General features: G+C 55.4%; 1 protein-coding gene and 1 long non-coding RNA gene across 3 annotated transcripts; one reads left to right on the top strand and one right to left on the bottom strand.

Annotated features, from left to right (window-relative positions):
- The first annotated feature begins 2083 nt into the window (after positions 1-2083).
- Positions 2084-4864, top strand: LOC310885110 (uncharacterized protein). The gene is made up of 3 exons (XM_083808016.1): positions 2084-3128; positions 4315-4455; positions 4543-4864. The coding sequence occupies exons 1-3, from the start codon at positions 3053-3055 to the stop codon at positions 4728-4730; spliced, it is 405 nt and encodes a 134-aa protein (XP_083664142.1). The 5' UTR covers positions 2084-3052; the 3' UTR covers positions 4731-4864.
- A 150-nt stretch (positions 4865-5014) lies between these two features.
- On the bottom strand, positions 5015-22792 carry LOC310885111. 2 transcript variants are annotated; one of them, XR_014574556.1, is made up of 4 exons: positions 20992-22792; positions 20274-20399; positions 12225-18968; positions 5015-9133 (listed from the first exon to the last, which is right to left on the bottom strand). It is a non-coding gene; the product is annotated as an uncharacterized lncRNA (long non-coding RNA). The 2 variants fall into 2 exon arrangements; XR_014574557.1 differs by lacking the exons at positions 5015-9133; positions 20992-22792 and adding an exon at positions 20845-20985 and having other exon boundaries at positions 17286-18968.
- Positions 22793-23003: the final 211 nt, after the last annotated feature.

Raw genomic sequence — 23003 nt, forward strand, 5'->3', positions numbered from 1 at the left:
GTTAGATGCCACGAAGTAGGTGGCAGTGCCTTAACCCGTATGCGTGTTGTACAGGCCACTGGGGCCTCTTCCATCCTTATCAAGGGGAGTGCTAACCTTCTCTCCTTTCATACAACACAGCTATGCTGCTTACGCTGAGGCTATTTAAACCCCTGCTGATAGCTCTACTTCACGAACACGGTGAGGATAATTTGTTATTTCTTTTTCCCCCTTCTAGACGCCCCTATTTAATTCCAATGAGCAAAAATCATTTCTGACTCCGTACAAGTTTTTAGAGCCCTGAAAACCCCGTGGAAACCCCACATATCGGCTCTTTTCCCAGCCTCCTTAATGTATTCATCACCACCAGCCAATCAGAGCGCAGGCGCGGAGCCTCTCCGCCTGCCCCCTGCCGGCGGTGGGCAGCCCGGCTTCCGCTGCGCTAATGGCGGCGGGAGGTGGGGGGGGAGGCTCTGGGGACCACGGGTTCGAATCCCGCCTCGGGCGGGCAGCAAGCGGCCACTGCCCGGCTTTTGGGAAGGGCGAAAGGGGCCGAGAATTGGGGTGCGGGGGCCGAGAATTGGGGTGCGGGGCCCGGGGCTGCGCCCAGCGCTGCTGCTCGGCCCCGCCGCTGCCCTGAGTCCTGGGCTGAGGCCTACAGCAGGACGTGCTGGCGAACCCGCCTGATCTGCGCGGGGCTGGGCCCTCCTGCTGGGCATCGCAAAGGTTTAAGCGAGAACATGAACGTGCCGGGGGATTTGCTGATCAAATCTTTCTCCGGCAGGGGAGGATGGCCGCTTCCCAACCCGTTCCCGGTGCCCCCGGGGCTGACAAATCTCTGAATTGCAGCAGAGCCAAGGGCACGTTAAAAGAACCGTACGCTGCTTCCAGGTGGGGAAGGGGTGGCAGGCTAGAAGAGCAGGGCTTTGTTTTATGTCTTTTGTTTTATTCCTGTAGAAGTCTTTGCCTCCTGCATCCCAAGGGAATACAACAAACAAACAAGCAAATCTGGCTACCCCAGCCCCAGCATCACCACCACCCGCCCTGGCAGCTGGGCCAGGCTGGGGTTACCAGTGGGTTACCAGTGGGTTACCAGTGGGTTACCAGTGGGTTACCAGTGGGTTACCAGCCCGGCTCCTTCCTCCAGCCCCTCCAACGCCGCATTCCCCGACTGGGGACCAGCCGCAGAGCCCCATCGTCCTGTTTCCCCCATCGCAACACATTGCCCGTCTCCCCACCCACTGCAACGCCACGTGCTGACCCTCAGCCCCCCTGGCTCCATCTCGCTGCCCTGCAGGGGCTGCGTCGGAGTCCCCAGCTTTGCTGGATGAGGCCGCAGAGCCAGGTGCTGTGCCTGGGGCTGTGCACGGCCCCAAACCCACCAGCTGCACGGGGCTGCTGCGTCGCTTCAGCATCACTTCAGCATCGCTTCATCAGAGCCCGGGCTGCTCCTTGCACGCGAGCAGCCTCCCCTGCCAGACACCGATGAGTTTATTAAGGGATTAAAAGTTAGTCTCCCCTCCTTATTGAATGCTCTGATTTATGCGGGCGTTTAAATCAATCCCATTTCCTGCATTTTATCCCTTCTCCCCTAGGCTTTCAGGCTTTGCTGTGTGAGACATTTGCTATAATCACATTGTTTTGAGGCAAGCGAGACACCGTGGGTGGTTTAAGTGATTTGAATAAATGAGCTGCATTACTCAGGCACTTCTCCCAGGTGCTAATTGCCCCTCCTGAACTGTGGGTGCCCATACCTGAACAAGTTGGTGCTGCCTCCCAGTGAAATATTAACGAGCGTGCTGGCTAATGAAGACGCTGTGGAGATGGGGTCTGAGCACCTGTCTGGCTGGGGCTTTTTTTGGCAGCAGACGTGCCCACGGAGCTGGGGTCCTGCCACCAGCCTGAGCTGGGCTGCCCCAGGCAGGGATTTCCAGGTGCTAGCAGGCGGTTGCTGGATGCACTGCATAAGCAGCTTATTTTGTCATTTTAATTTTTTAATCCCATGCATTCAGTTGTGCTCTCTTATTAGTAAGCATTAGCTCTCTAAGTCCCATTAGCTCTGCTCAGAGCAGGGGTTTTGCTTGTGGGGATGCTGGTGGGGGAGCCAGCGGAGGTCTGGGGTCCTGATCCTGCATCCAGTGATGTCCGTGGGGCCCCACGTGGCTGTGAGGCTGATCCTGGCCTTGTAGGGCCATCAGGGCTCTTTGCGATCCTCTGCTGCACCCACAGACCCTACCCCAACCCCGAGCAGCCCTGGTCATGCTCCCCCCAGAGCTGATACGAGCCCAGCCTTGGCCCCGTTTGGCACCTCGCTGCCTTATGAGGAAATGATTTTCTTGTGTGCAAATGCATAGAGTACATCCAGACCCACCTCTGCCTCCATCAGGTTTTCCCTTTAACCCCAACAGCCACCCCCAGGGCTGTACTTCATTAAAGAATCCCGAGCCTTGGGTTTAAAATTAGTTGACGGCTTCTCTTTAATAAAAATATTCCTACCCTCTTTAAATAGCACAATATGTCACACAAAGCCAGTGGGTCTGCTTGTGAAGATGAGGCAGCTCAGAAAGGAGAAAGAGAGAGAAAAAAAAAGTAAAAACACATCTCCCCAAACCCCTTCTGCCTAATCCAACTGAATTAGAGGATTTTGAAATGGATTTAAAACTAAATCTTGATTAGGGAGAATTTCTCTCCAAGAGCTGCTGCACGGTAGTATTAATGGGAAGCGATCGTGGACAGAGGAAATAGGACAGAAATAACCGAGGGTAGCACATACGCACTCACGTCTGTGCACGAATTGAAAGAATCAGAGAATTTCTCGGGAGGAAAAGGGAGAAATTAAGCACTGACATAACAAGACTCAGCGCCACGGGGCCAGCAGAGAAGCGGGGAGCGGCCAGATCTCTGCTACACCAACCGCATCTCCCTGCCTTCATTCGTCGGAGGGCTTCGCAGGAGAAAATCCAGGAGAAAAGTGAGGCTGGGGAGAGCAGGGAGGACAGGCAGTCCGTGCCTGCTCCCCACCAGCTGGGGTTCATCCTCTGAGCCCCGGGGGGGCTGCGGGGCCGACCCCCCCATGCTCTCAAGACACATGCCTGGAGGTGCCCATGGGATCCTCTCGCTGCTGACCGTGGCGTTCGTCCTCCCGGAGGGTAAGTGCTGATGTCCCCAGGGTGCAGAGTGTCCCCTGTGCGCTGTGCTCCTTCACGTCCTCCTCAGCCCCTGGTTGCTAAAGCGTGATTCGTTCTCAGGATGAATCTGGGGGTATTCCTGCCCCAAGCGGTGTAGCTGCGTGTTGCCTTGTCGGTGATTTTAGGAGAAGTCATCACGTTTTCTATAAAATGAGGGCACATGGGTAAGAAGTGTGGGCCAGGAGCCAGGATCCCTGGGGGCTCCCATTCCCCAGTGACCCCCTTGCTGTGCCCAGGGGTGTGGGGATGCTCACACAGCACCCCAAAAGGGTTTGGGAGCAAACGAGCAAGGGACGGGGAAGGGCTCCAGGTCATAATTAAGAGGCAGGGGGAAGGCAACAGCCAGAGGAAGCCTGCGGCATGATTTCTGTTGCTGTGGTTAATAAACATGTGTCTCAGGTACTGCGTTTGCCTTAAGCCCTGTGGATGATGTAGCTGAATATCCTCTGAATGCCTTTTATTTTTCTCTAAAGAAGTTGAGAAATGGTTTAATTCCCATTCTGCTTTGGGGGGAGCCGTTCTCGGACACAGCCGCTGACCCTGCAGGGAAGGACTGAGCTGTCGCCAGCACAAGCAGGGCTCGGGGGGGACAAAGCACTGCCACTGCTGCGGGCTCACGGGCATTTGCTCTCAGCCACTCTGACTCTTTCTCTTCTGATTTCGGATTATTTTGCCTCCCTTGTAGACCCTGCGTTAAAAGCAGGGAGAAAACCAAACCAAAAATTAAATGATCCCTCTGGTGTGAGCGACTCCGGCACTGGCACAGCTGAAACTGGAGGATTTTGGAGAAACGGGCAAAAGCTGTTTCCGAGAGCAGCCGAGCCCAGGCTCGGTGGTGTCTGTGGTTTGGAGGTTTCACGTACTCTTTACAAACCTTGTTTCAGAGCTCCCTTGTTCCTGTGATTTGATCCCAGCTCAAATCTCCTGCTAATCTCTGATTTCGCACTGACCTCTAGCGGGAGCTGGTTCTGCGTTTTGGGGCCCACTGGGTAAACAAGTGGCGGGCAGGTTTGGTTTCTGACTCAGAGCTTAACGCAACCTGGCGAGGCAGAGAGTGCTGCAAATGCTTCTGTAGAGGACAGCCAGGAAGGAGTTGAAGTGTTTTCCCCTGGAAAAATCCAGCTGTGTTTCATATGCTCTCCTTTAGTGTCCGGGCTCCAGTGCTACGGCTGCAACATCATCGTTGGCACCAAGTACGTGGACATGGGGTGCTCGAACCCCGAAGTGATCACCTGCTCCCACTCCCACCAGGGCTTCAAACACCGGTTCTGCATTAAGACGGAGAGCGGTGAGTCTGCCCGGCTGTCTGCCCAAAGCAAACCCCGTAGCCTTGCAGCCTCCCTCCCTGATGCACCGCGCTCTGCTTGCTTTGCAGTGGTCCTGGGCAGCCTGCTGACCAGCGGCTGTGCCACCTCCCGTCACTGCCAGCAGCAGGAGCTGCCGGGGGTCCGCATCCACTGCTGCGACACCGATCTCTGCAACGGCTCCCCCCGGCCGCCCCCCGGCCTCGACGGCGGCTGCCTCCTGCTGCCCTGCCTCCTGGCAGCCCTGCTCCTTTCCTGAGCCCCCCGCAGGGCCTGGGGTGGGGGTGTCTGAGCTTTGGAGGGGGCAGGAGGGGACGTGCGGCCATCCCTGCCCCTGCAGCGGTGCACAAAGCCCTCCTCGCCCCCCTCCTCAATAAAAGCCGATGAATGTTTTGCCCTGGAGAGGCCTCGGTGATGTCCCCGGAGATGGGGCTGCTTCCTGGGAGGAGGTGGGCTGGGACCCCCCCCACCCTGCAGCCCCAGCACCAGAGGACACGGAGCTGTTGCAGGGGGTCCCGAGGAGGCCGGGAGGATGCTCAGGGGCTGGAGGCCCTCTGCCGTGGAGGGAGGCTGGGGGTGTTGAGGAGGCTCCGGGGGGGCTTATAGCGGCCTGCCAGTCCCTAAAGGGGGGCTGCAGGACAGCTGGGGAGGGTCTCTGTGTCAGTGATAGGACAAGGGGGAACGGCTTTAAGCTAAAAGAGGGGAGCTTTAGGTCAGATACGAGGAAGAAATTCTTCGCTACGAGGGAGGTGAGGCCCAGGCTGCCCCGAGGAGCCATCATGGCTCCATCCCTGGTGCCCCATCCCTGGCAGTGCCCAGGGCCGGGCTGGGGGGGCTTTGGGCAGCCTGGGCTGGGGACAGGGGTCGTGCCCACGGCAGGGGGGGCTCTGAGGGCCCCCCCAGGCCGAAGCAGGCCTCGGCTCTGCGGCTCCATCGCACCCCACCAGGGGGCACCCGGGGGCCGCCAGCCGGGGATGGGGGGGTTCGAGGAGCTGGGGCAACCCCCCCATAAAACCAGGCTGCCCCCGGGGCTGCCCGGCAGGGCTCATCCCCCCTCGACCCCTGGGGAAGGCTGCAGGGAGCTAAAGCAGCCCGAAAGCACGGGGGGAGGCGGGGACGGAGCCCTGGGGTAGCCCCTCTCGGGGGGGACACGGGGGTGGCGGTGGGGGGAGCGGGGTGTCCCGAGGAGACACAGGCCCTTCGGACGTTGTATTGACCGAAAAGCCCCAAAAGCTGGGACAAAAATCTCGCCCCTCGTGGAGCTGGGCCGAAGGGGCTCCTTCAAGGTCATGGCGGGGGTTGTGGCGGCGCTGGGAATTAAGCGCTGGTGCCTCAGGATCCGGCCTCGTGCTTTTATCACCAGGGAAACGGCATAAAGCTCGCCCGTGAGGCCTGAAAGAAATGTTTTTATTCTAAACTTTTTTTTTTTCCTTCAGATAGAAAAAAAATATTTCAAAAGACATTTTCCATGCAGAACATCAGCTTTTGATGACATTTTTTTTCAGATGCGTGTCAGAAAACAAGTCTAAACTCTACTAAAAATATTATCTGAGGCATCTTCCCAGCAGAATCACCTTGGGGCTGGTACAAGACATTTTCAGATTCTGAAGATTAACAAAAAAAGAGGGAACTGGAAAACAAATCCTGCCACAATGACAAGAACGGCAGCAATAACGAGCTCCTCTCCTTTCCCCTTAAAATATTCCTTATGGATTTGGGGGGAGCAAGGGACCTTTCCTTGGCAGCTGGAGATATCAGCCCGGATCAGTGCTGAGCTCCTGCAACGAAAGCGCGGTGGCTTCAGCCAGCTCCGATAGAAATTCCCATTTCTTGAGCTCCTGGCGGAGGGGACAGAGCTGGTGGCTGGGGGGTCCCGGTACGGCACAGGCCACCTTTCTGGCTAGCAGTGGCTTGGGGCGAGGAGCCACCTCTGTCCCCTCCGCCGCGGTCCCCTGCCGCCCGCCCGCCTCCAGATGGTGATGCTGCTGGCCCCGCTCTGCCCCCCTTGCCCGGCTTGAGTCATCCATCTTGCACTGTGTAAGAGGCCTGTTGCAATTAAGTAGGCTGAAGTGCTCCTGAACTCTTTAACCTTTGCCCTGGGATTGCTCCTTTTGCCCCAGGGCTGTGGATCAGCTCCATTGCACTCTCCAAACAGCGCCTGCTACTTAGCTGACATTTCTTTCTCCTGCTGGATCCTATTAGCACCCTGAGGTTGAAAATGCTACTTTGGAGTGTTGTAAGGAATGTGATTTATACTGGAAAGTAGCGGCAATCTATCTTTCCCTATACACACACTACACGTGAGGCTGGAGAGCTAAATCCACATCGCCTGAACAAACAGCAACTCGGGTAATTGTTGAGGAGGCTTTGGACACCTCGCAGGAGGGGCAGGCACGGAGCCGGGCTCGGGACAGGCAGCCGACAGCGGGGCTGGCCAGAAAAATGCCTCTCATGGGGTCCTGTCCCCATACCCGTGCAAAAAGCTGGCCCCAAAAGTGCTGCAGGCAGGGCCAGGAGCGGGGCTGTGGGCTAGGGCGGGGGGTCCTGCCATGCACTTCTCTACCCTGAGCCCTGCCCGTTGGCCTCGTGTCCAGGGAAGACCAGAGTTGAGCAGAATTTGCGCTGGTTTGCCTGCGTGCGAGTACGTATCACAGAGAACGCAACGCGCACAGGAGGCAGATGAAAATAAGAATTGAATGGTGCCTGAAGGAGGGCTGATTAGCCTTTATCAGATATGACACACTAACCACCGAGGCTCCTGGCTGGAATACCGGGTTAAAATCTCCGCAGTGTCAAATTTCATCCTCCTAAGCAAAGAGACACTTTCCATCGTGTTTGTGTGAATCTTCTGGATAAGCCCTGGAGACTGAAACCATCTCGGCTTCATGCGGGCATTAAAAGTCCCACCCACGTGTTTAAAAAAAGCCCCAAACCCAGAAACGCAAAAGCTGACATTTACTCTAAAATGTCTTCTTCCTGCATCGCTGCATGGCATCCCGTGCGATCGGCGTCTCCTCCCTCCTCGCCGGAGCTGGCTGCGCCCGAGCAGCGCCGCGGGCATCCTCGAGGGCTCGCGCACGAAAGGCGCAGCTGGGAGCCAAGAGGGGGCTTTGCACACGCAGAAGTGTGCGCACAAACAGACGCACGGACACTAGCACAGTGCTTTCCGGGAGAAAAACCAACAACGAAAAAACCCCTAAGCAGCCTCTGTGTCAAAAGCCCTTTTATAAAAGCCTCAGTAGCTAAAGAATTGCCATTGTTTCAGTCTCCAGTGAGTGCTAGTCTTAAAATATTTCCAGCTCAGAGCAGGCTTTGACATTCTGCCCAGACCCAGGAGAGGGAACAAACATGAGTTCAAAAATGTTTCTGCAAGGCACGGATCCTTCTTTTTGGAGAACCCTGCTCAGCATCTCGCTTCTTCTGGCTGCGTGTCCCCCTCCCACAACCCCCAGCAGGGGAGACGCCCCAAAAGCACCCCGAAAATGGGGAGGCGATGACTTCTTGGGGCCCTCAGCAGTGCAGGAAGAGCTGGCCTGGATTTCGTGCTGGGGTTTGTTTTCATGCTCATTGCTCAGCTTTGCCCTTGCAAACAGCAAAACCCTATTTTTCCCCAGCAATGCAGAGCTCCGGGCTGTGCCTCTTGCTCTGTCGCTGATGGGTTTCACCAGTGGTGCACCGGGCAGCTCCGTGGTGCTTGCCCAGCTGCACGGCACCGGGACAGGCAGGCGAGAGCTGCTGCGGAGGGGAGGCAGCCCGAGCGTTCAGCAAAAATCCCCTCAACCTTTTTCTGTGTTCGCCAACGATCCCGGGCGTGCCGCAGAGCCAATTTGGGGGCTGGAAGCTCTCCGTGCTGCCTGCAGGAAGGGGACGCGAGGGACGGACCACGGCACACGTGTCCAGCGTGCCTGCTCCTCGGGGTGCTGGGGGTGGGAGCTGGGGCAGGAGGACCTCGGGACAAGGCTGCCCCCGGGGCTTGGCACGCCGGGGAGCTGCAGCAAGCTCCTTGGCCAGCAGTCCCAGTTTCTCACCCTTTCCCTTTCCATGCTCTGAAAAAAGGAGGAGAGGAGCCCAGATGTACATTGCTGGCTTGGCTACCCTTCCGCAAACCAAGGTCTTCCCCACCTTCTCACAAAGCGATTTTTTTTTGGCAGAAAGGTGCAGAAAAGCTCTGGATGTCTGTAGGAAAGACGAAACGAGCTGGCTGCCCCAGTGACAGAAACCGCAGCTGGGCAGCAGCCTTCCCCAGCACCTAAAGGAAAGCCTCCAGCAGCCCTCCGAGCCCCAGCAGGGGCAGCACAGGGCCATGCGTGGTGCTGGTGGCTCAGGACCGTGGTGCTGGGATCCTGCACGCTGGGGGCTCCGGTGTGTGGCTGCTTGTCGGGGCTGCGAGCACTCAGCACGCTGGGTGAAGGGCAGTGTTTACCCAGGAACAATGCGGGGTTAAAATTTAATAAGCCCTTGTGCAACTCTTTGTAGAGCAGCAGCGAGGACAAATAAACATCTCTTAAAATACAGTCAGTACTCAGGCTCGCTGTTTAATTCATCCTCTGGAAATGCGTGTTGTTTATAGCCACTCATTTCAGGAGCTAGGAACAGCAGGGGGTTGATCCACTCCGAATTTCAGGCAAAATAATGCGATCCTCACTCTTCTCTTGTTTGTTCCTAGGAGAGAACACAAGGTCAAGTCTTTGGCTAGTGCAAAGTTTGCTCTAAACTACCGAGTCTCGTTTATTTGAGAAAGTTTCTTCTCTGCTTTCTCGCTCTCCCCCTTTTGCCATGCCTGCAAGCCCTGGGGGAGTCCAAGTTTCCCGAGGATCTGGGTTTCCTCGAGTCATGAAAGCTTCTGGAGGGAAGCAAAGATGCGTGGCCAAAACCAGAGGCTCCCGAGGTTGAGGGTTAGGAAGTCGCTCTCTTATCTGCTCTCCTCCCATGCAGAGACGAGCAGGGGAACAGCCCAGTGTGGGAAATCTCCCCCTCCCCGGGGCTGCTGGGGGGATGCTGCCGTGCTGAGAAATCCCCCTTCTCCGGGAGCTGGTTCAGCCCTTTCCAGATCACGAAGCCGAGAGGCAGCGATGCCAGTCGTAGCGACGGAAAGCCGCGAATTGGGTCACGCTGCCCATTCCCCTCCCAGCACGGAGCTCTCCTCGTGCAAAGACAAACAGGGAGAGCATTGCTCAGGGCGATGCGCAGGGCAAAATGTCTGCGCTGGCCCGGGAGCTGCAAACGTGCTGGCTGGGCTCGAATGAGCCCAAAGCCTCAAAGAAGCGCTCGGCTCCTCTAGGAAGAGAGCCAAGGCTGCCCTCTGCCAAGGGCTGGGCATCAGGGGGGTTGGACGAGGGGAGAAGGGGGACCCTTGTTCATTTTAACAACCTCGTGGCAGCCCTGGGGCCAGCTCTGTCTGCCTGACCTACATAGGCGAACCAGAGCTCCCTGGACACAATCGATCCATTGGCAGCAGACAAAGACGGAGCAAGCGCCGGCAGCCGGGCACCCTGCCCCTGCCCTCTGTAACCAGCAGCACACAGCACCCACGGCCGCGTGTTTTGGGGTGTCCTCCTATGGCAGGCTTTGGTTTCTTTGTAGCTGGCTTCTGGTAGCATTTGTACATGCCCCCGGGACGCCTCAAAATAATGCGCACAAGCTTTTTGGCTGCTAATAAGTCGCAAGGTGTGCTCTTTGGCTCAGAAGCTAGATTCCCATTTCCTTGCAGAGCCTGCTAATGGATCACCAGTGGATTCAAGTGTCCTTCCTGCCCAGTTATCTAATTTGTCCAGCCTGCCAACACATCCTCAAAACTTTTCCTTTGACTCTGTTGTTTTAGCATCTTACACCCTCGGGCCAGTCCTGCTGACCTCACGGGTTCTGCTGCAGAGGACGGAGATTTTTTTTTGTTATCTGCTCTTTTCTGCCCCTCAGTGAAGAAGCCATTGGGACAAAAGCCTGGTCTTCAGGGTGCCGGAGTCATGTCCCTCCTCTTAGGTAATATCTTCTCTATTAGACCCATATCAGTGCGACCTACACGGAGCAGCAGACCTTACCTCCGCCAGCAATTACCGAACTCGTTAAACGCAGCAAACCAAACCACGGCGCTGAAGAAGGAAAAAATAAGGCAAGTTAAAAGGTGGGCAGAGTCTGCCGTTGCCTCTTCCCGGTGGCCACGGGCAATGCATCTGCGTTGCTTTGTTCCCAGGCGAGCGCCGTGCCAAGTATCAGCTTTCCACGGCAGAAATGAATCACGGCAAATTGCTCACCGAGCCTCCGCAGCCGGCAAACACCAACTGCTGAGGTATAAAGGGAAAGCGCTGCTGGCCCCCGCTCCGGCCGTCTGAGTGCAAGGCTGCTAATTAGTAAATAAGGGATAATCCGATCAATTAAGTGCTCAGCCTGGGGGCTGGAGCGGAGGGCACAGCCCTGCTGGTGAGGCGGAGGGGAAGGGGCGGCCGTGCAGTGCTGGGGTGCACAGAGCAGATGGGGGTGCATGGGGCAGATTTGGAGCATGGGGCAGGTTGGGGTGCACGAGGCAGGTTGGGGTGCACGGGGCAGGTTGGGGTGTACAAGGGCTGGTGGAGGCTGCTGTGGGTCTCTGCAACGGGCTCTTCCGTGGAGGTGCAGCTGGTGCAGGCTTGCACGAATGCCCGGCACGGCTGGGAGCGTGCTGCAGAAACCCATGCGGTTTTGGCAGCTTTTAGCGTCTGGCACAGCACGGGACAAAATGCAGGAAGTCTGGTGACACTCGGCAGGCAGGCAGTGGTCAGGGAAAGCCCTGGGAGCTGGGAGTGTTTTGGTACCAGGGCGCGAGGGAATGCCCTGCGGAAAGGAGAAGTGCTGGTGCGGACGTACTGACCGAGCGACAGGGCAAGGAGCAGCAGAAAGCAAAGCACGTGGGTGCAGAGGGATGCTTGGCAAGCACCTGCACGCTGTGCTAATGGAGCCTCAAAACCAAGCAAGCGCCGCCCCTGGCTGAGCAGTTTTCCTGTCTGGTGAACATGCAGTTCATTAGGATGCAGATAATTTGGTGGCTCCTCACTGTGTCCCATGCCCCGGAGATGCTCTAGGCTCTCCTCCCCATCAGGCAGGAGTGATGCTGGGCTCGTTCATGTGAGCCAGCGAGGTTTGGATGCCCTGAGTGCAGGGGCAGGCTCTGTCCCTCCTCTGTCTGTCCCTCTGGGGATGTGGGGGCTGGAGCCTGTCCAGACCATGCCCTGTCCTCACCCAGGCCACCCCGTAGCCCATCCAGTGTCACCGCGGTGGGGAGGCTGGCGCCGAGGGGGTCTGGCACCGAGAGCTCCCCTTTGCTTCTTGGGGAGCGAGCAAATGGTGAGCGGCAGGAAGAGCTGCCAATTTCCAGGCTTGCAAATTCAGCCTCGGGAGAGCAGCAAAAGGAAATTGAGTTCTCCACGACAGCAAGCTGAGCTTTCCCCGAGACCTGGACCCTCTCTGGTGCTGTCCCCCTGCCCTCCAGCCTGGGCAGCCCCCCGTGCCCCAGCTCCGCCGCGTCCCAGCAGAGCCCCCCATCCCTCGCTGCTCCCCCGCCGCCAGCCTCGGCGCTCCTGAAGCATTCCCCACAAGCACCAATTTCAATTACGTGTTTTTAAAAAGTCATTAAAGAGAATTCCCCGTGAAATTATTTTTATTTCCCGCCTCTCCTCCCTGCCTCTCCGCCCCTCCACCTCCTTCCGGACTAATGAGATTAATTGAAAACTGCAAACATTTTCCGAGGGCCCAAGGCAAACGCAATGTCAAATCCCTGTACCTCTTCCCAAGTGGTTCTGGCTCCCCCTCGCCCCTCCTCTCGCTCCCTGTTCCGAGCAGCCCCCCCGAGGAGGCGCTGCGCTTTGCAGCCTCAGAAGGTGCTCACATTTTGAAACCTTTGATTTTTTTTTTTTTATTTTTTTTCCCTCCTCCTCTGAGGAAGGGAAGAGAAAGCGCCTGAGGAATGAGGGCTGTCAGATGCAATAATGTGAAATCTCACTTCGGGCTGGCACGCAGAGGTGGGGGGGGGTCTCTGCGGCGCGATGCCTTTCCCGGGGAAGTTTAAAAGGGGAAGCGGGGAGGAATATTAGAAAAGTTATTCGGCTTGCTCTCGGCCCCGCAGGTAGGAAAAGAAAAATAAAATCCCCCAAACCCAATAACCTGCAAACCAAACCCGACAATAGCCCTATTCACCTAGCAGGCTTTTATCCGCTCAGAGTGTTTGATGCCTCCCATCTCGGCGCTCGGTTAATCAATAGAACAAATCTCCAGCGCCGCACCTCTCCCGGCCCCCACGGGCTCCTCCGAGATTGATTAAAGCAAACATCCATTTTCAGGGCTGCATGCCTCTGAAAACAACGCACTTTTTCAGGCTGCCTTGCTACCGTGCGCTCAGGATAAATAAAGGAGAGGGAACAATACGGGAGATTTGTTACTTGGTGGAGCAACTGCTCAGCATCACATTTCCTCTGGTGCTGCTTTAAGTGGGGAGAAGAAAAAAAAAACATGAATAAACCCCCCCCAAACCTGCTGAATTACGTGGGATCGTGCTTTCCTGCATGGATATATCCACACACTCTGGTGAGGAGGATGACAAAAATGGATTTAGAACTGGAGATAAATTTATTTTCATGGAAAACACCCCAAAACCCAGTTTGCGCAAACACAGAGGCATACACTAATGACGGGAGAGATAATTAAGGCTGCAAAATGGACTCCCTCATTTGTCATGCTGACCTTAACCGCACTTCAAGCTCTTACAAAAGCAGCAGAGAGGGTGGTGTGCTGCCAGCCCCTCGGCTTGCAGGGACACGGGTGGGTTTGGGCAGGACTGGAGGGAAGAGATGCTGTGAGATGCCCAAGGAGGTGCTGAATTCCCGGGCTGGCCAGCGGCAAACCTCTCACACAGGTGCCCCCATTGCTGTCCCCTGAGGCCGACTGAGGTTGCCTGCAGGGTGGGGGTCCCACTGTGCCACTCAGCCCGGGCTCGGGGCTCAAAGGAAAAGCCCTTGTAGGGTTTGGAGAGAGCTCGAGTCCCACAAGCAAGCTTGACCTGGAAGCAGCACGGCCACGGCATCGTGGCAGCACTTCCTGACCCGTTCTTTCCATTTCTTTCCCCAAACTCTCCAGCGAGGGATTTCTCCAGGCAGTGACGCACACCCGTGCTGCTGGGCTGCTGCTCCCTGCAGATGCTTCCAGCCACATCGAGGACCACGAGGCCGCCGGCACCACGAGCTCCGTGCTCACCACGAGCCCTCCGCAAACCCTGCCAGCAGCCAGCCACGTGCTGTGCTTCTCTTGCTGCTGTGAGGCTGCTGCCGTGTCCCCAGAACTCAGCTCTGCAGAGGGTGAGCCCTGCCTGTAGCAGCACGGGCAGCACAAAGTCTTCTCATACCTTGCAGCCGCTGCCCTGCTGCAGGCCCTATAGCCGGGCCAAACGGGACCCCCAGCCCCTCCGACGAGCTGAAGACCTCCAGTTTATTAAAGATACATTCCTACGCTAATAAAAGACGTGTTGTCTGGTGGCGGGCAGGCTGCAGGATGTTATGGTTGGAATGTTCCTTGGCCCTGGTGTAATTAAAAAAAAACCCACCAGCTGTGGATCTGCAAGGAGCTATTTTTTTCTCCCCCAGACAGCCAGACTTGATGTTTTCTGTGATCTCCGTGATGTCACCAGCTCCCCTTTGATGTGTGCAGCCGAGGAACCGCCGGCTCACGACTCCAGGGGGATATTTGTCTGTGCATTGCTCACGAGATGACCCAGAAGGATGGAGACAAGATTAATTACAGAAAGGGAGAGACCAATCCCCGCCATCCATATTTATTAGTGCATTAGGGTGTAGTGGCCGCTGTGGCGAGCCCAATGCAAAAATAATGGTAGGACAAAGTCACTTCCCCGAAGATTTCAGGAGTGGGACAAAAGGATGGACTGTTTTCCCCATTTTTTTGTGGGGAGGATGGAGACACAGGGCAATAAAGGCCTGCCTTAAAATAATAAAGCAGGCTGTCCCACAAAGGGCATGCAATGGAGCCAGACTTGGAGCAGATCCCTCCTGTGCCCCCTTGGTGGCCTCACGTTTGTACAACACGGTGAAACCGCAAAGTTTATGGTGGTTTTCTTTTGCAAGTCCCCCTCTTGGACGGGCTGGTGGCAAGCAGCACCACGGGGATGCTCGGGAGCTTAGAGCAGCAGTCGGAGTGCTGCCAGCAGCAATGCCCTGCCCCTTGGGGCTGGTGGGGCACGAACCGAACGGGGGCTGAGCCGGCGGCCTCAGGACTTCAGCCCTATCAGTGCGGCGGGGTGGGGAGGCCTTCAGGCTGCACAGCTTGCAGGCAAACCTCCTGAAACCTCCTGAAAAATGATCCCTTCCTCTTCCTGACACCCTTGCTCCAGCACGCTGAGGACAAAAGCCTCTCCATGGCACAGCTCAGACGCTCCCCTGGGACCCCCCCGGCTCCTCTCTAGTGACAAAGATTTTCCAGAGACAATAAATTGGGACCAAAATTCAGCTGCCCATTACAATCCCGTAAAGGAATGCGTTTTATTAAGCCCTTGGATGTGTCCCCTCTGGGCTCTGGGGTCTGTGCAAGACAGCCGGAGCCCACCCCTCTGCCCAGACCTGGTAGCCCATTGCCTGCGCAGCTTCTGAGCTGTGATTCTGGGTTAGGTGGGAGCCAGCCCTGTTATAGCAGGGTGGGCACGGCACAGACAGCAGGAACAGTCTGTCCTGTCCCCTGCCTCGCTGGGGCAAATACCGGTCCCCGGCCTGCAGTGAACATTTATGCAGGTATTTACCCTGCAAGCAGCCCAGAACTGGATTAAGATAAGGTGAGCGCTGGGACGATGTGGAAATGCCTGTCAGGCCTACAAAGCTGCAGGGCAAATTAAGCAATCATGTTCCCAGGACATACATAAAAATAAGTAAAAAAACAATATTAATCCATAGCAACAAAAGGCGATAGCATGGCAACAGCAGCAACGGCTGCAAAACAAAACGGTAACAAGGAGAGAGAGGGAAAGAGAAAATAAAGCCCTGCTCTGGCCTTCAGGGTTTTTTTAAGGTAAAGTGGGATGTTTTGTGCCACGTCGCTGGGCATTGAAGCACCTCCTTGGTGCTGGTGCGAGCGGCTGGCCGCCTGCTCCCGCGCATGGGGCACGCGTGGGGCGCACGACGCTTTTGGCTCCCCCGTGCCAAAACACCCCGAGAGCCAAAACCGGGAGAAAGTCGGCATGAAAACAAGGCCCAAACCCTGTTTTGAACTCAGGTGCTGCTCTGCTGCGGGTGCGTAGGAGGAGCGTTATGGAAATAAGCCCTGATGGGCGTTAATTCGGAGCGGTGAGTCAGGCGGGTGCTGCGGCTCTCGGTGCAGCACCGATAAGCGCTGCTGCTGCTGCTGCTGCTGCTGCATGCCTGGGGGGGTTACGTAGGCTTTGGCACGGCCGGGCAGGCGCTGGAACAATGTTAGGTGGGTTTGGGATTTGGACGGAGAGAGGGAGCTGTATGGAGAACACAGATGGGGTTGCATAAAACTGAGTTGCAGGCAATTTGGCTTTATCGGAACCCACACTAAATGGATAGCTGTTAAAAGGAGTAGATTTTCCGTGCTGCGAGAGCCAAAGCAAATACAGTGAGACATAATTAAATGCTCGCCTGCTAAAATAATAATTTTCTTACGAATTGAGAAAGGTAAAGTACAATGAAAGATGGACCCGATAAAGGAACAATGATTCTCCATTATGCCTGCTGGAAGTGCACAGATAAAGAGCACAAATAAAGGCTGGTGGGCGGGTAAAGCAGGGCTTTGGTGGGGAAGGATTTCCACTCCTGTTGTACAGGCCCCCATGTCTGCTAATCACAGAGGTGTTAATAAGGCAGATGAAGCCCTCACGTGCTGCTCGTTGCCATACAAACCTTGAACGCACAGTCCAGGCAGCGCTGAGTCCCCAGCAGCACGTGGAAATATTAATGCTTGTCTGGAGGAAAGAGAAGGAAGAGGAGAGATCTGTGAAAGACTGCAGTTTTAATTCTGCTCTCACTTGTGGGGACGGGAGGCACCTCGTCTGGTGGGGCTGGGGCCGCTTCCTCTGCTCCAAGAACTTCTTCAATGGGCCTCTGGGCAGAAAAAACACTGCAGAGGTAAGGAAGCCCTTCCAAATAAGAAGTGAATGGTAAGATCATCATCATACTAAGAACCCCGGAGAGTCGTTTTAGGAGGCAGAGTTGGAAAAAAATAAAGAAGAGAGGTCCCGGGCTGTGCACCTGCAGGAGCTGCTGCTGGGGAGCGCGCGCAGCCCCGCGCTCCTGCGGCACAGCCGAGCGCTCGCGCCCGCCCTGCCGAAAGCGCAGCCCTAGAGGTCAGGCAGACATCGCCTTTGAAAGCCTCTCTATAAATGTTATATTCATTTAGAAAGTAAGGATGAGGCTGGATAGATGGCTTTCACCTTTAAAGGGCACGGGTGGGGAGCAGAGAGGGCTCCTCTCCGGCTGCGCCCCGATGGCAGGGCGGTTTCTGCTTCGTGCAGGGGGAGCAGGAGCTGGGGCTACCCCGCGTCTCCGGCAGCAGCACGCCTTGCAGCTGAGCAAGGGGGATGAGACCCACCAGGGCCCAACAAGCAAGCGCAGTGCCGGTTTTGCCAGGCCGGCATCGCGGCCGTGCCACCGGCAGAGAGCTCTCGGGATGCTCTGCTCCTGTCCGGGCTGGGTGCTCCTGCTCCTGCTCTCCCTGGGCTCGTGCAGGCAGCAGAGCCCCGGTGCCATGTTGTGAAATGGGGGGATTGAGAAACGACCAGGGGCTTTGCTCCTTTTTCAGCAGGGGCTTTGCTCCTTTTTCAGCAGTTGGCTTCGTCCTGGCACTGCCAGCGCCAGCCGGGGCGCTTGACTTCTGGCCCTGGGCACGTGTTCAGTGCTTTTCCAGTCAATCCTCAGACTGTGGGAAAGGGTTAGGTCAAAACCCCTTTTTCCATTATTTTAATAAATACGTCCATTTTTAAAAAGTTTACTTTTCAAGCCTCCTCCCAACAGAGGTACTTTTTCCCTGCCTCAGAAAAAAGCCCAGAAAACAAAAGACTGAATTTGGGCCCTACGTTATTTGGCATTGACTCTTTTAGATACATTGAACATTACTTCATGGCTGAAATTACAGAAATAAAGCTGCTAGTAAAATAGAAACTAATAACTTTTGCCCTCTTTGTCTTTCTATGGAAGTCAGGAACGGCTTAGTCTGTACAATAATTACACTGTATGCACAGCAAAAAAAGTTCTTGACTCCTGCCATCTGCAGTCCTTCCCCACCAAAGAAAAAAAAAAAAGTTGGCAATAAATTTAAAACAGTTTTATTTACCTTGAACTACTCAGCCAAGAATGCACATTATTTAGGGACTGGAATAAAAAGCCATTCACTCTAGTTCAATTGGCCATTTAGTTCAATTTGTGTGTGTTACTGCAGGTAATTACTATGGTAATAATGTACTGTAATCTGCGCTGATTTGGAGCTTGTCCTGTTTCTGTATTAATAATAAGTGCCATATATGTACTAATTACCAGTTTGTTACCATGGTTATTTGCGTAGATGCCATGTTAATGATACCCTGGAAACATAAAGCAATCACATTTTTGAATTAAATCTTTGTGGTCTCTTTAGTGCTAAAAGCCCAATTCACATAAAATAATGATGAAGAAAATGAGATCATCGTCGCTGACTTGCCAGCAAGCTGATTAGCCGCACTGCATAAATATACGATTTTACCATACTGAAAAATTAGAGCCTCCAAAACATTTTCCGTGGTTGCTAAGTAACTTCCCGAGGATTACATCACTTACAGGAATACGCGGTGCCAAATCTGTCATGCACACGTATTTATAGAGCACGCGGCGAGGGGAGCGCACGCTCGGCGGAGAGGTCTCCGCTGCTGCCGTAGGTGTAAACTGCTGGCTCGCCGCCGGAGGATGGGGGTAAATGAGCAGGCATCCATCCCTCCCCCTGCTGACAAACTCGCAGTCGTCGGAAGGAGCCAGGAGGCAATCCGGAGATGTCTATTTTTGAGGATTATTTAAAGCCAGGAGGGACCTCTGCTATCCCTCCCCTGCAATAATTTCACGCTGCAGGTCCTGCGCTGGGCTGCGTCTCTTCTCCCTGTTAAATTGAACTGAGCAGCGTGTTTGGGGGGATGATTTGTTGGAAATGCATCCTGGAAGGGACGGGGCTGCTGGCTACCACTGCCTCCGGGACTGAGCGAGCGCTGGGGTGCAGAAAGCAGCACGCAGCACATCGGGGTCTTTGCTGCTGTCCCCCTGCTTCCCGGTGCCTGCCCAGCTCTGCCCCTGCACTCCAGGACTGTGCCCAGCCCTGCTGCCACCTCTGAGCAGCACTTCCAGGCTGTGCCAGCGCCAAAATCCTGCCTGGCTTGGCACTGGCTGCTGTCCTGGCCGCGGTGTCGCTGGGGGCTGATGTCCCCGTGCTGCAGCCTGGGCTGCAAACAGCCTGCTGTTCCCACACTGCGGCCACCTCGCTGGCCATACTGGATCTGCATTACAAGTAAAAATAGTTTATTGGCAGCAGAAACCTTCCCTTTTCCCCGATCGCGTAGTAAACAATGGGTCCTTCCTACCCTAAAATTAATGGCAATTCTTTAACCAGATGACAGCGGCGCAGGGGCTGGGGAAATCTGGAAGAGCGAAATAGTGCTGTCCCTGTGCAGGCCGTAACGAAGAATGCAGGGAAACTTATAGGTCCCCAACCCTACAGTAAAATCTGACCCCTACAGTAAAATCTGAACCCCCACAGGTGTGGAGCCCTTGTAGGTCCATGCGAGCATTGGGATTGGGATGCTGCAGGGCTCGGGCACCCCAGGTCAGCGAAGGATGGAGCAGGGCTCAAGGAGGGCAGAGCATCGTGGAGATGCTGCTTGAGCATCTCCCTGGGAGGATCGGCAGCCACTGCAACGCTGCAGAAAGCCCCCAGCAGACCTCTCCATGGATTTGCCAAGCCAAGCGCTGACTCAACCCATGGAGGAGCTCTTTGAGGTGCCCGGCTTTGCCCAGAGAGGTGACGCTGGAGCGCGGGCGCTGGGCGAGCGGAGCTGCTGTGCTTCATCCCCCTCTGCTCGGGCCCAGGGCCAGCGCCACGTTCCTCGCCAAGGATTCTGCAAAGCCCCGGCCCGAGCAGCGGGTGCCACGTCATTTGAAAAGCTCCTCGGTGCTCTTTATTATCTGGTCATTATTTTTGCACTGAAGCCTGAGATAAGCAAAGCATAAATCAAAGCAGCGCAGAAGCCACTTGGAGCAGGTAAAGGATGGAGAAGATTTTAATCAGCGGATCTGGGCATGAAAAGCCAAAAGAGGGAGAGAGGGAGGGAGGAAAGGGGGGCGAGGAACAAAGGAAGGGAGCGAAACACCACTTGTTGTTTGTGGGACCAAGACAAATGTTTCCAAAGCCACATTTTCCACATGACTCCCAGCAAAAGCTCCTGGTTTGATTATTAATCGTGGGCCGGCCTCCATCCATCACTCCATCCGCCCGTGCTCCCGAGCTGTTTGATGTGCTGCTACCCTCCGCTCTCACCTCTGTTGGGCTGCTCTGGCAGGGGAAAGCCCAGCAAGATATTTAAATAAAGAAAACGCAATCAAATAAATCGGGGAGGAAATAAATAAAACTATCTGGGGAGCTTCTACTGTGCCGGTCGGGTACCTGCCTCTGGAGGCTCCTGGAGTGCTGCTGACACCGGGAGCGTCTCCCAAAATGGATGGACTTTGTCTCTTGCCTCATACATCTGTTTAATGACCTCTCCTTGCAGGCACTTGACATGTGATTTATGGGATATAAATTTTACCTCTTCTCTCTGCAGCGTTGCAAGCGCTACGTGCTGAAAGGTGAGAGCACCTCGCCCCGCCGGGCCGCTGTGCCGCGCCGGCTCCCGCGCTCGTCCGCTCGCTCAACTTTCTTCCCCCGGCCCTTCCTTTCAAAAACAAAACAACAAACCCTTAAAAATGTGTTTTTTCCTCCCTGAAAGCAAACTGCTGCTGACGCAGCCTTTGCAGCTTCAAGGCTGATGGCGCTTTTCAGAAAAAAAAAGAAAACAGCAGCATCCCAGCTGATTTCCTGCAAATAATAAAAAAATAAATAAATAAGTCCTTAATTCTTTTACTGGCATCTGTAGCCTCTAATTCATAAATTCATCAGGACTTTCCCAGGATGTCAGTTTTGGCAAATGAGCCCTGAGTTGCTTCATGCTAATGGAGCGGTGGGCTGCCTGACCTCAGGAAATAGAGAGGCCAAACATGAAAAAACAGAGCCGGGTTCAAGGCTGGGGCTGTGAACCCCAGATTTGAGGGTGAGGTCAGGAGAGGGTCAGGAAAGCATTGTGTGCGTGTGAGGGAGAGGCGCTGGTTTCTATTTAAAACCTTCCACGGCGCTCGGAGAGACCTCTGGCCATTGTGTGCGGGAGCAGCCCGGCTATTGAGCGGCGTGCCTCGAGGATCCTGGCTGCAGGAACGGGGAGAGATTAGAAACAGCCACACGTACACGCTGCAAGCCAAGCCCTCCCCTACCTTGGAGAGGAGAGGAGTGCGAGCTCTGCCTGGCTCTTTTCAGCGGCTAACGCAGATGGATTTGCTTTGGCATTTAACGGTGATGAATGTGCCAGGTGCTATTCATTAGAAATGATTTGTTGGGGCGAGCGCAGCTCGCCTGCCCATTAGGACGCATTTACTTCGCAGGTTAGTAATGATGGGTGCACTTAATAGTTTCTAAGTATCAGAGGGCATTAAAAAGCCCTGGAAGAAAAGGCTATCAATATTTACAGTTTCAATTTGCTGGGGTAGGAAACCCCTGTGCGCGGCTGCAGGGGTGGGTGTCCGCCGGTGAGGCAGCACCACCTCCTTGCTCGCCAGCGGCTGCTGGCACGGGCAAGGGATTTTGGTGGCCTTAAAACACCTGAGTGCTGTGGAAGCAGCCACTGGGCCACCTCCGGGGTCTGTCACTGACTGGAGATGCCCATCCTGGCTCCAGTCCCCCGGGGCTGGCTCCCCGCGAGCACCAGGAGGAGGCGGAAGGTCACTGGCCGGGGGCTGATTATGGCCATTACATCCCAATTCCCTTCCCCTGCCCTCCCCCCCAGCCCGGGCTGGGGAGCGAGATCCTGTTAGCGGCCCTCTGCCGATAGGCGGCCATTTACTTAAGTCCCAATTTTTCATTAAAATAGCACATATGGCTATCAAGCATTGCAAGGTCACAGGGCTGCATTGTCTCAGCTTAATATGATGCTATTAAGGCTGGGCTATAATATCCCAGATACAGCAAGTTCAGCAGCGTAAGATCAAGCATTGGGCAAGACTGCAATTTCCTCCTGTCCTCCTGCTATGATCTTATCAAAGCCTGACTGATCTCTATAGACGAAATCGCACTGGAGAGCATTAAACACCGGGAGCAGCTCCGCTTCCACGGGGCCGCAGCGAGGCCGGGCTCACAGCGCGGTTCCCTTTGTGCCGTGCACGGCTCGGGGCTGCCTCCTCCACCTCTCCCTCCTCCTCCTCGTGCTCTAGGTGGCATTGCCTGGGGTTTCCAGGATGGGCTGAGCTGCTTTTCCTGAAGCCTGGCCTCCGTTCAAGCCAGCCTGTGCTTGAGTCAGGTCCTCAACTCTGAGAGAGCGTTGCTGAATTTTGGATTTTTCGCCCATTTCGGCTCCTGGCTGCCCCGTGGCTGATGCGCTGGCACGGGACACTCGGAGCGGTGGCCACTTTGTGCAACCTTCAGCTAGCCACTGGCAACCTCTTGTAAACCAGGACAATCGTTCTTTTCTCCCAGCCGTTATCTTCCTTTCTGAGGTACAAGTGCCCACATGCGGGCCCTTTATCTCAGCACGTATTTGTACAGTTCCTATCACAGCAGGGCCCCGCTCTCAGTGCTTGATGAAATATGGAAAGGCTAACAATTACAGAACAGAGGTAGAGGGAGGAGAAGGTGGACTGGGAACTGGCTGGTGGCTTTAATAAGCCAGGCAAAGATATGCCTGTTACTGACTCACTGGCGCTGAGATAAAGTTCTTTAAGTGTGCCCAGATGGGACATTTTCATAGGAAGAAGCAAGCACGTAAATAACGGCAAGTTTGTGCACACAGCAGCCCTGCCAAGAAGGAAGCCTTTCCTGCGATATCTCCATGAGGATGCCTGGAAGAGCCAACAAATGTGTTACTCCATCCCAGCGGCGGGGAGAGGGGGGGGGAACGGCACGGGAGAAGCAAGCGGCTGCTCCTGCGGTGTGTGCACAGTGTGCTGCAGTGCAGCTGTGCCGTGGTGTAGGTGTGCCGTGGTGTAGGTGTGCCGTGGTGTAGCTGTGCCATGGTGTAGGTGTGCCGTGCTGTAGGTGTGCCGTGGTGTAGCTGTGCTGTGGTGTAGCTGTTCCGTGGTGTAGCTGTTCCGTGGTGTAGCTGTGCCGTGGTGTAGGTGTGCCGTGGTGTAGGTGTGCCGTGGTGTAGCTGTTCCGTGGTGTAGTTGTTCCGTGGTGTAGTTGTTCCGTGGTGTAGCTGTGCCGTGGTGTAGCTGTGCCGTGGTGTAGCTGTTCC

Source organism: Anser anser (assembly GCF_964211835.1).
Source record: "Anser anser genome assembly, chromosome: 21".
Classification (NCBI taxonomy): Eukaryota; Metazoa; Chordata; class Aves; order Anseriformes; family Anatidae; genus Anser; species Anser anser.

Excerpts from the sequence above, each read along its gene's own strand:
- LOC310885110 (XM_083808016.1), top strand. The coding sequence starts at position 3,053 with ATGCTCTCAAGACACATGCCTGGAGGTGCCCATGGGATCCTCTCGCTG. Across the intron at positions 3,129-4,314 it reads GGCGTTCGTCCTCCCGGAGG|TGTCCGGGCTCCAGTGCTAC; the intron begins GTAAGTGCTGAT and ends GCTCTCCTTTAG. Across the intron at positions 4,456-4,542 it reads CTGCATTAAGACGGAGAGCG|TGGTCCTGGGCAGCCTGCTG; the intron begins GTGAGTCTGCCC and ends CTTGCTTTGCAG.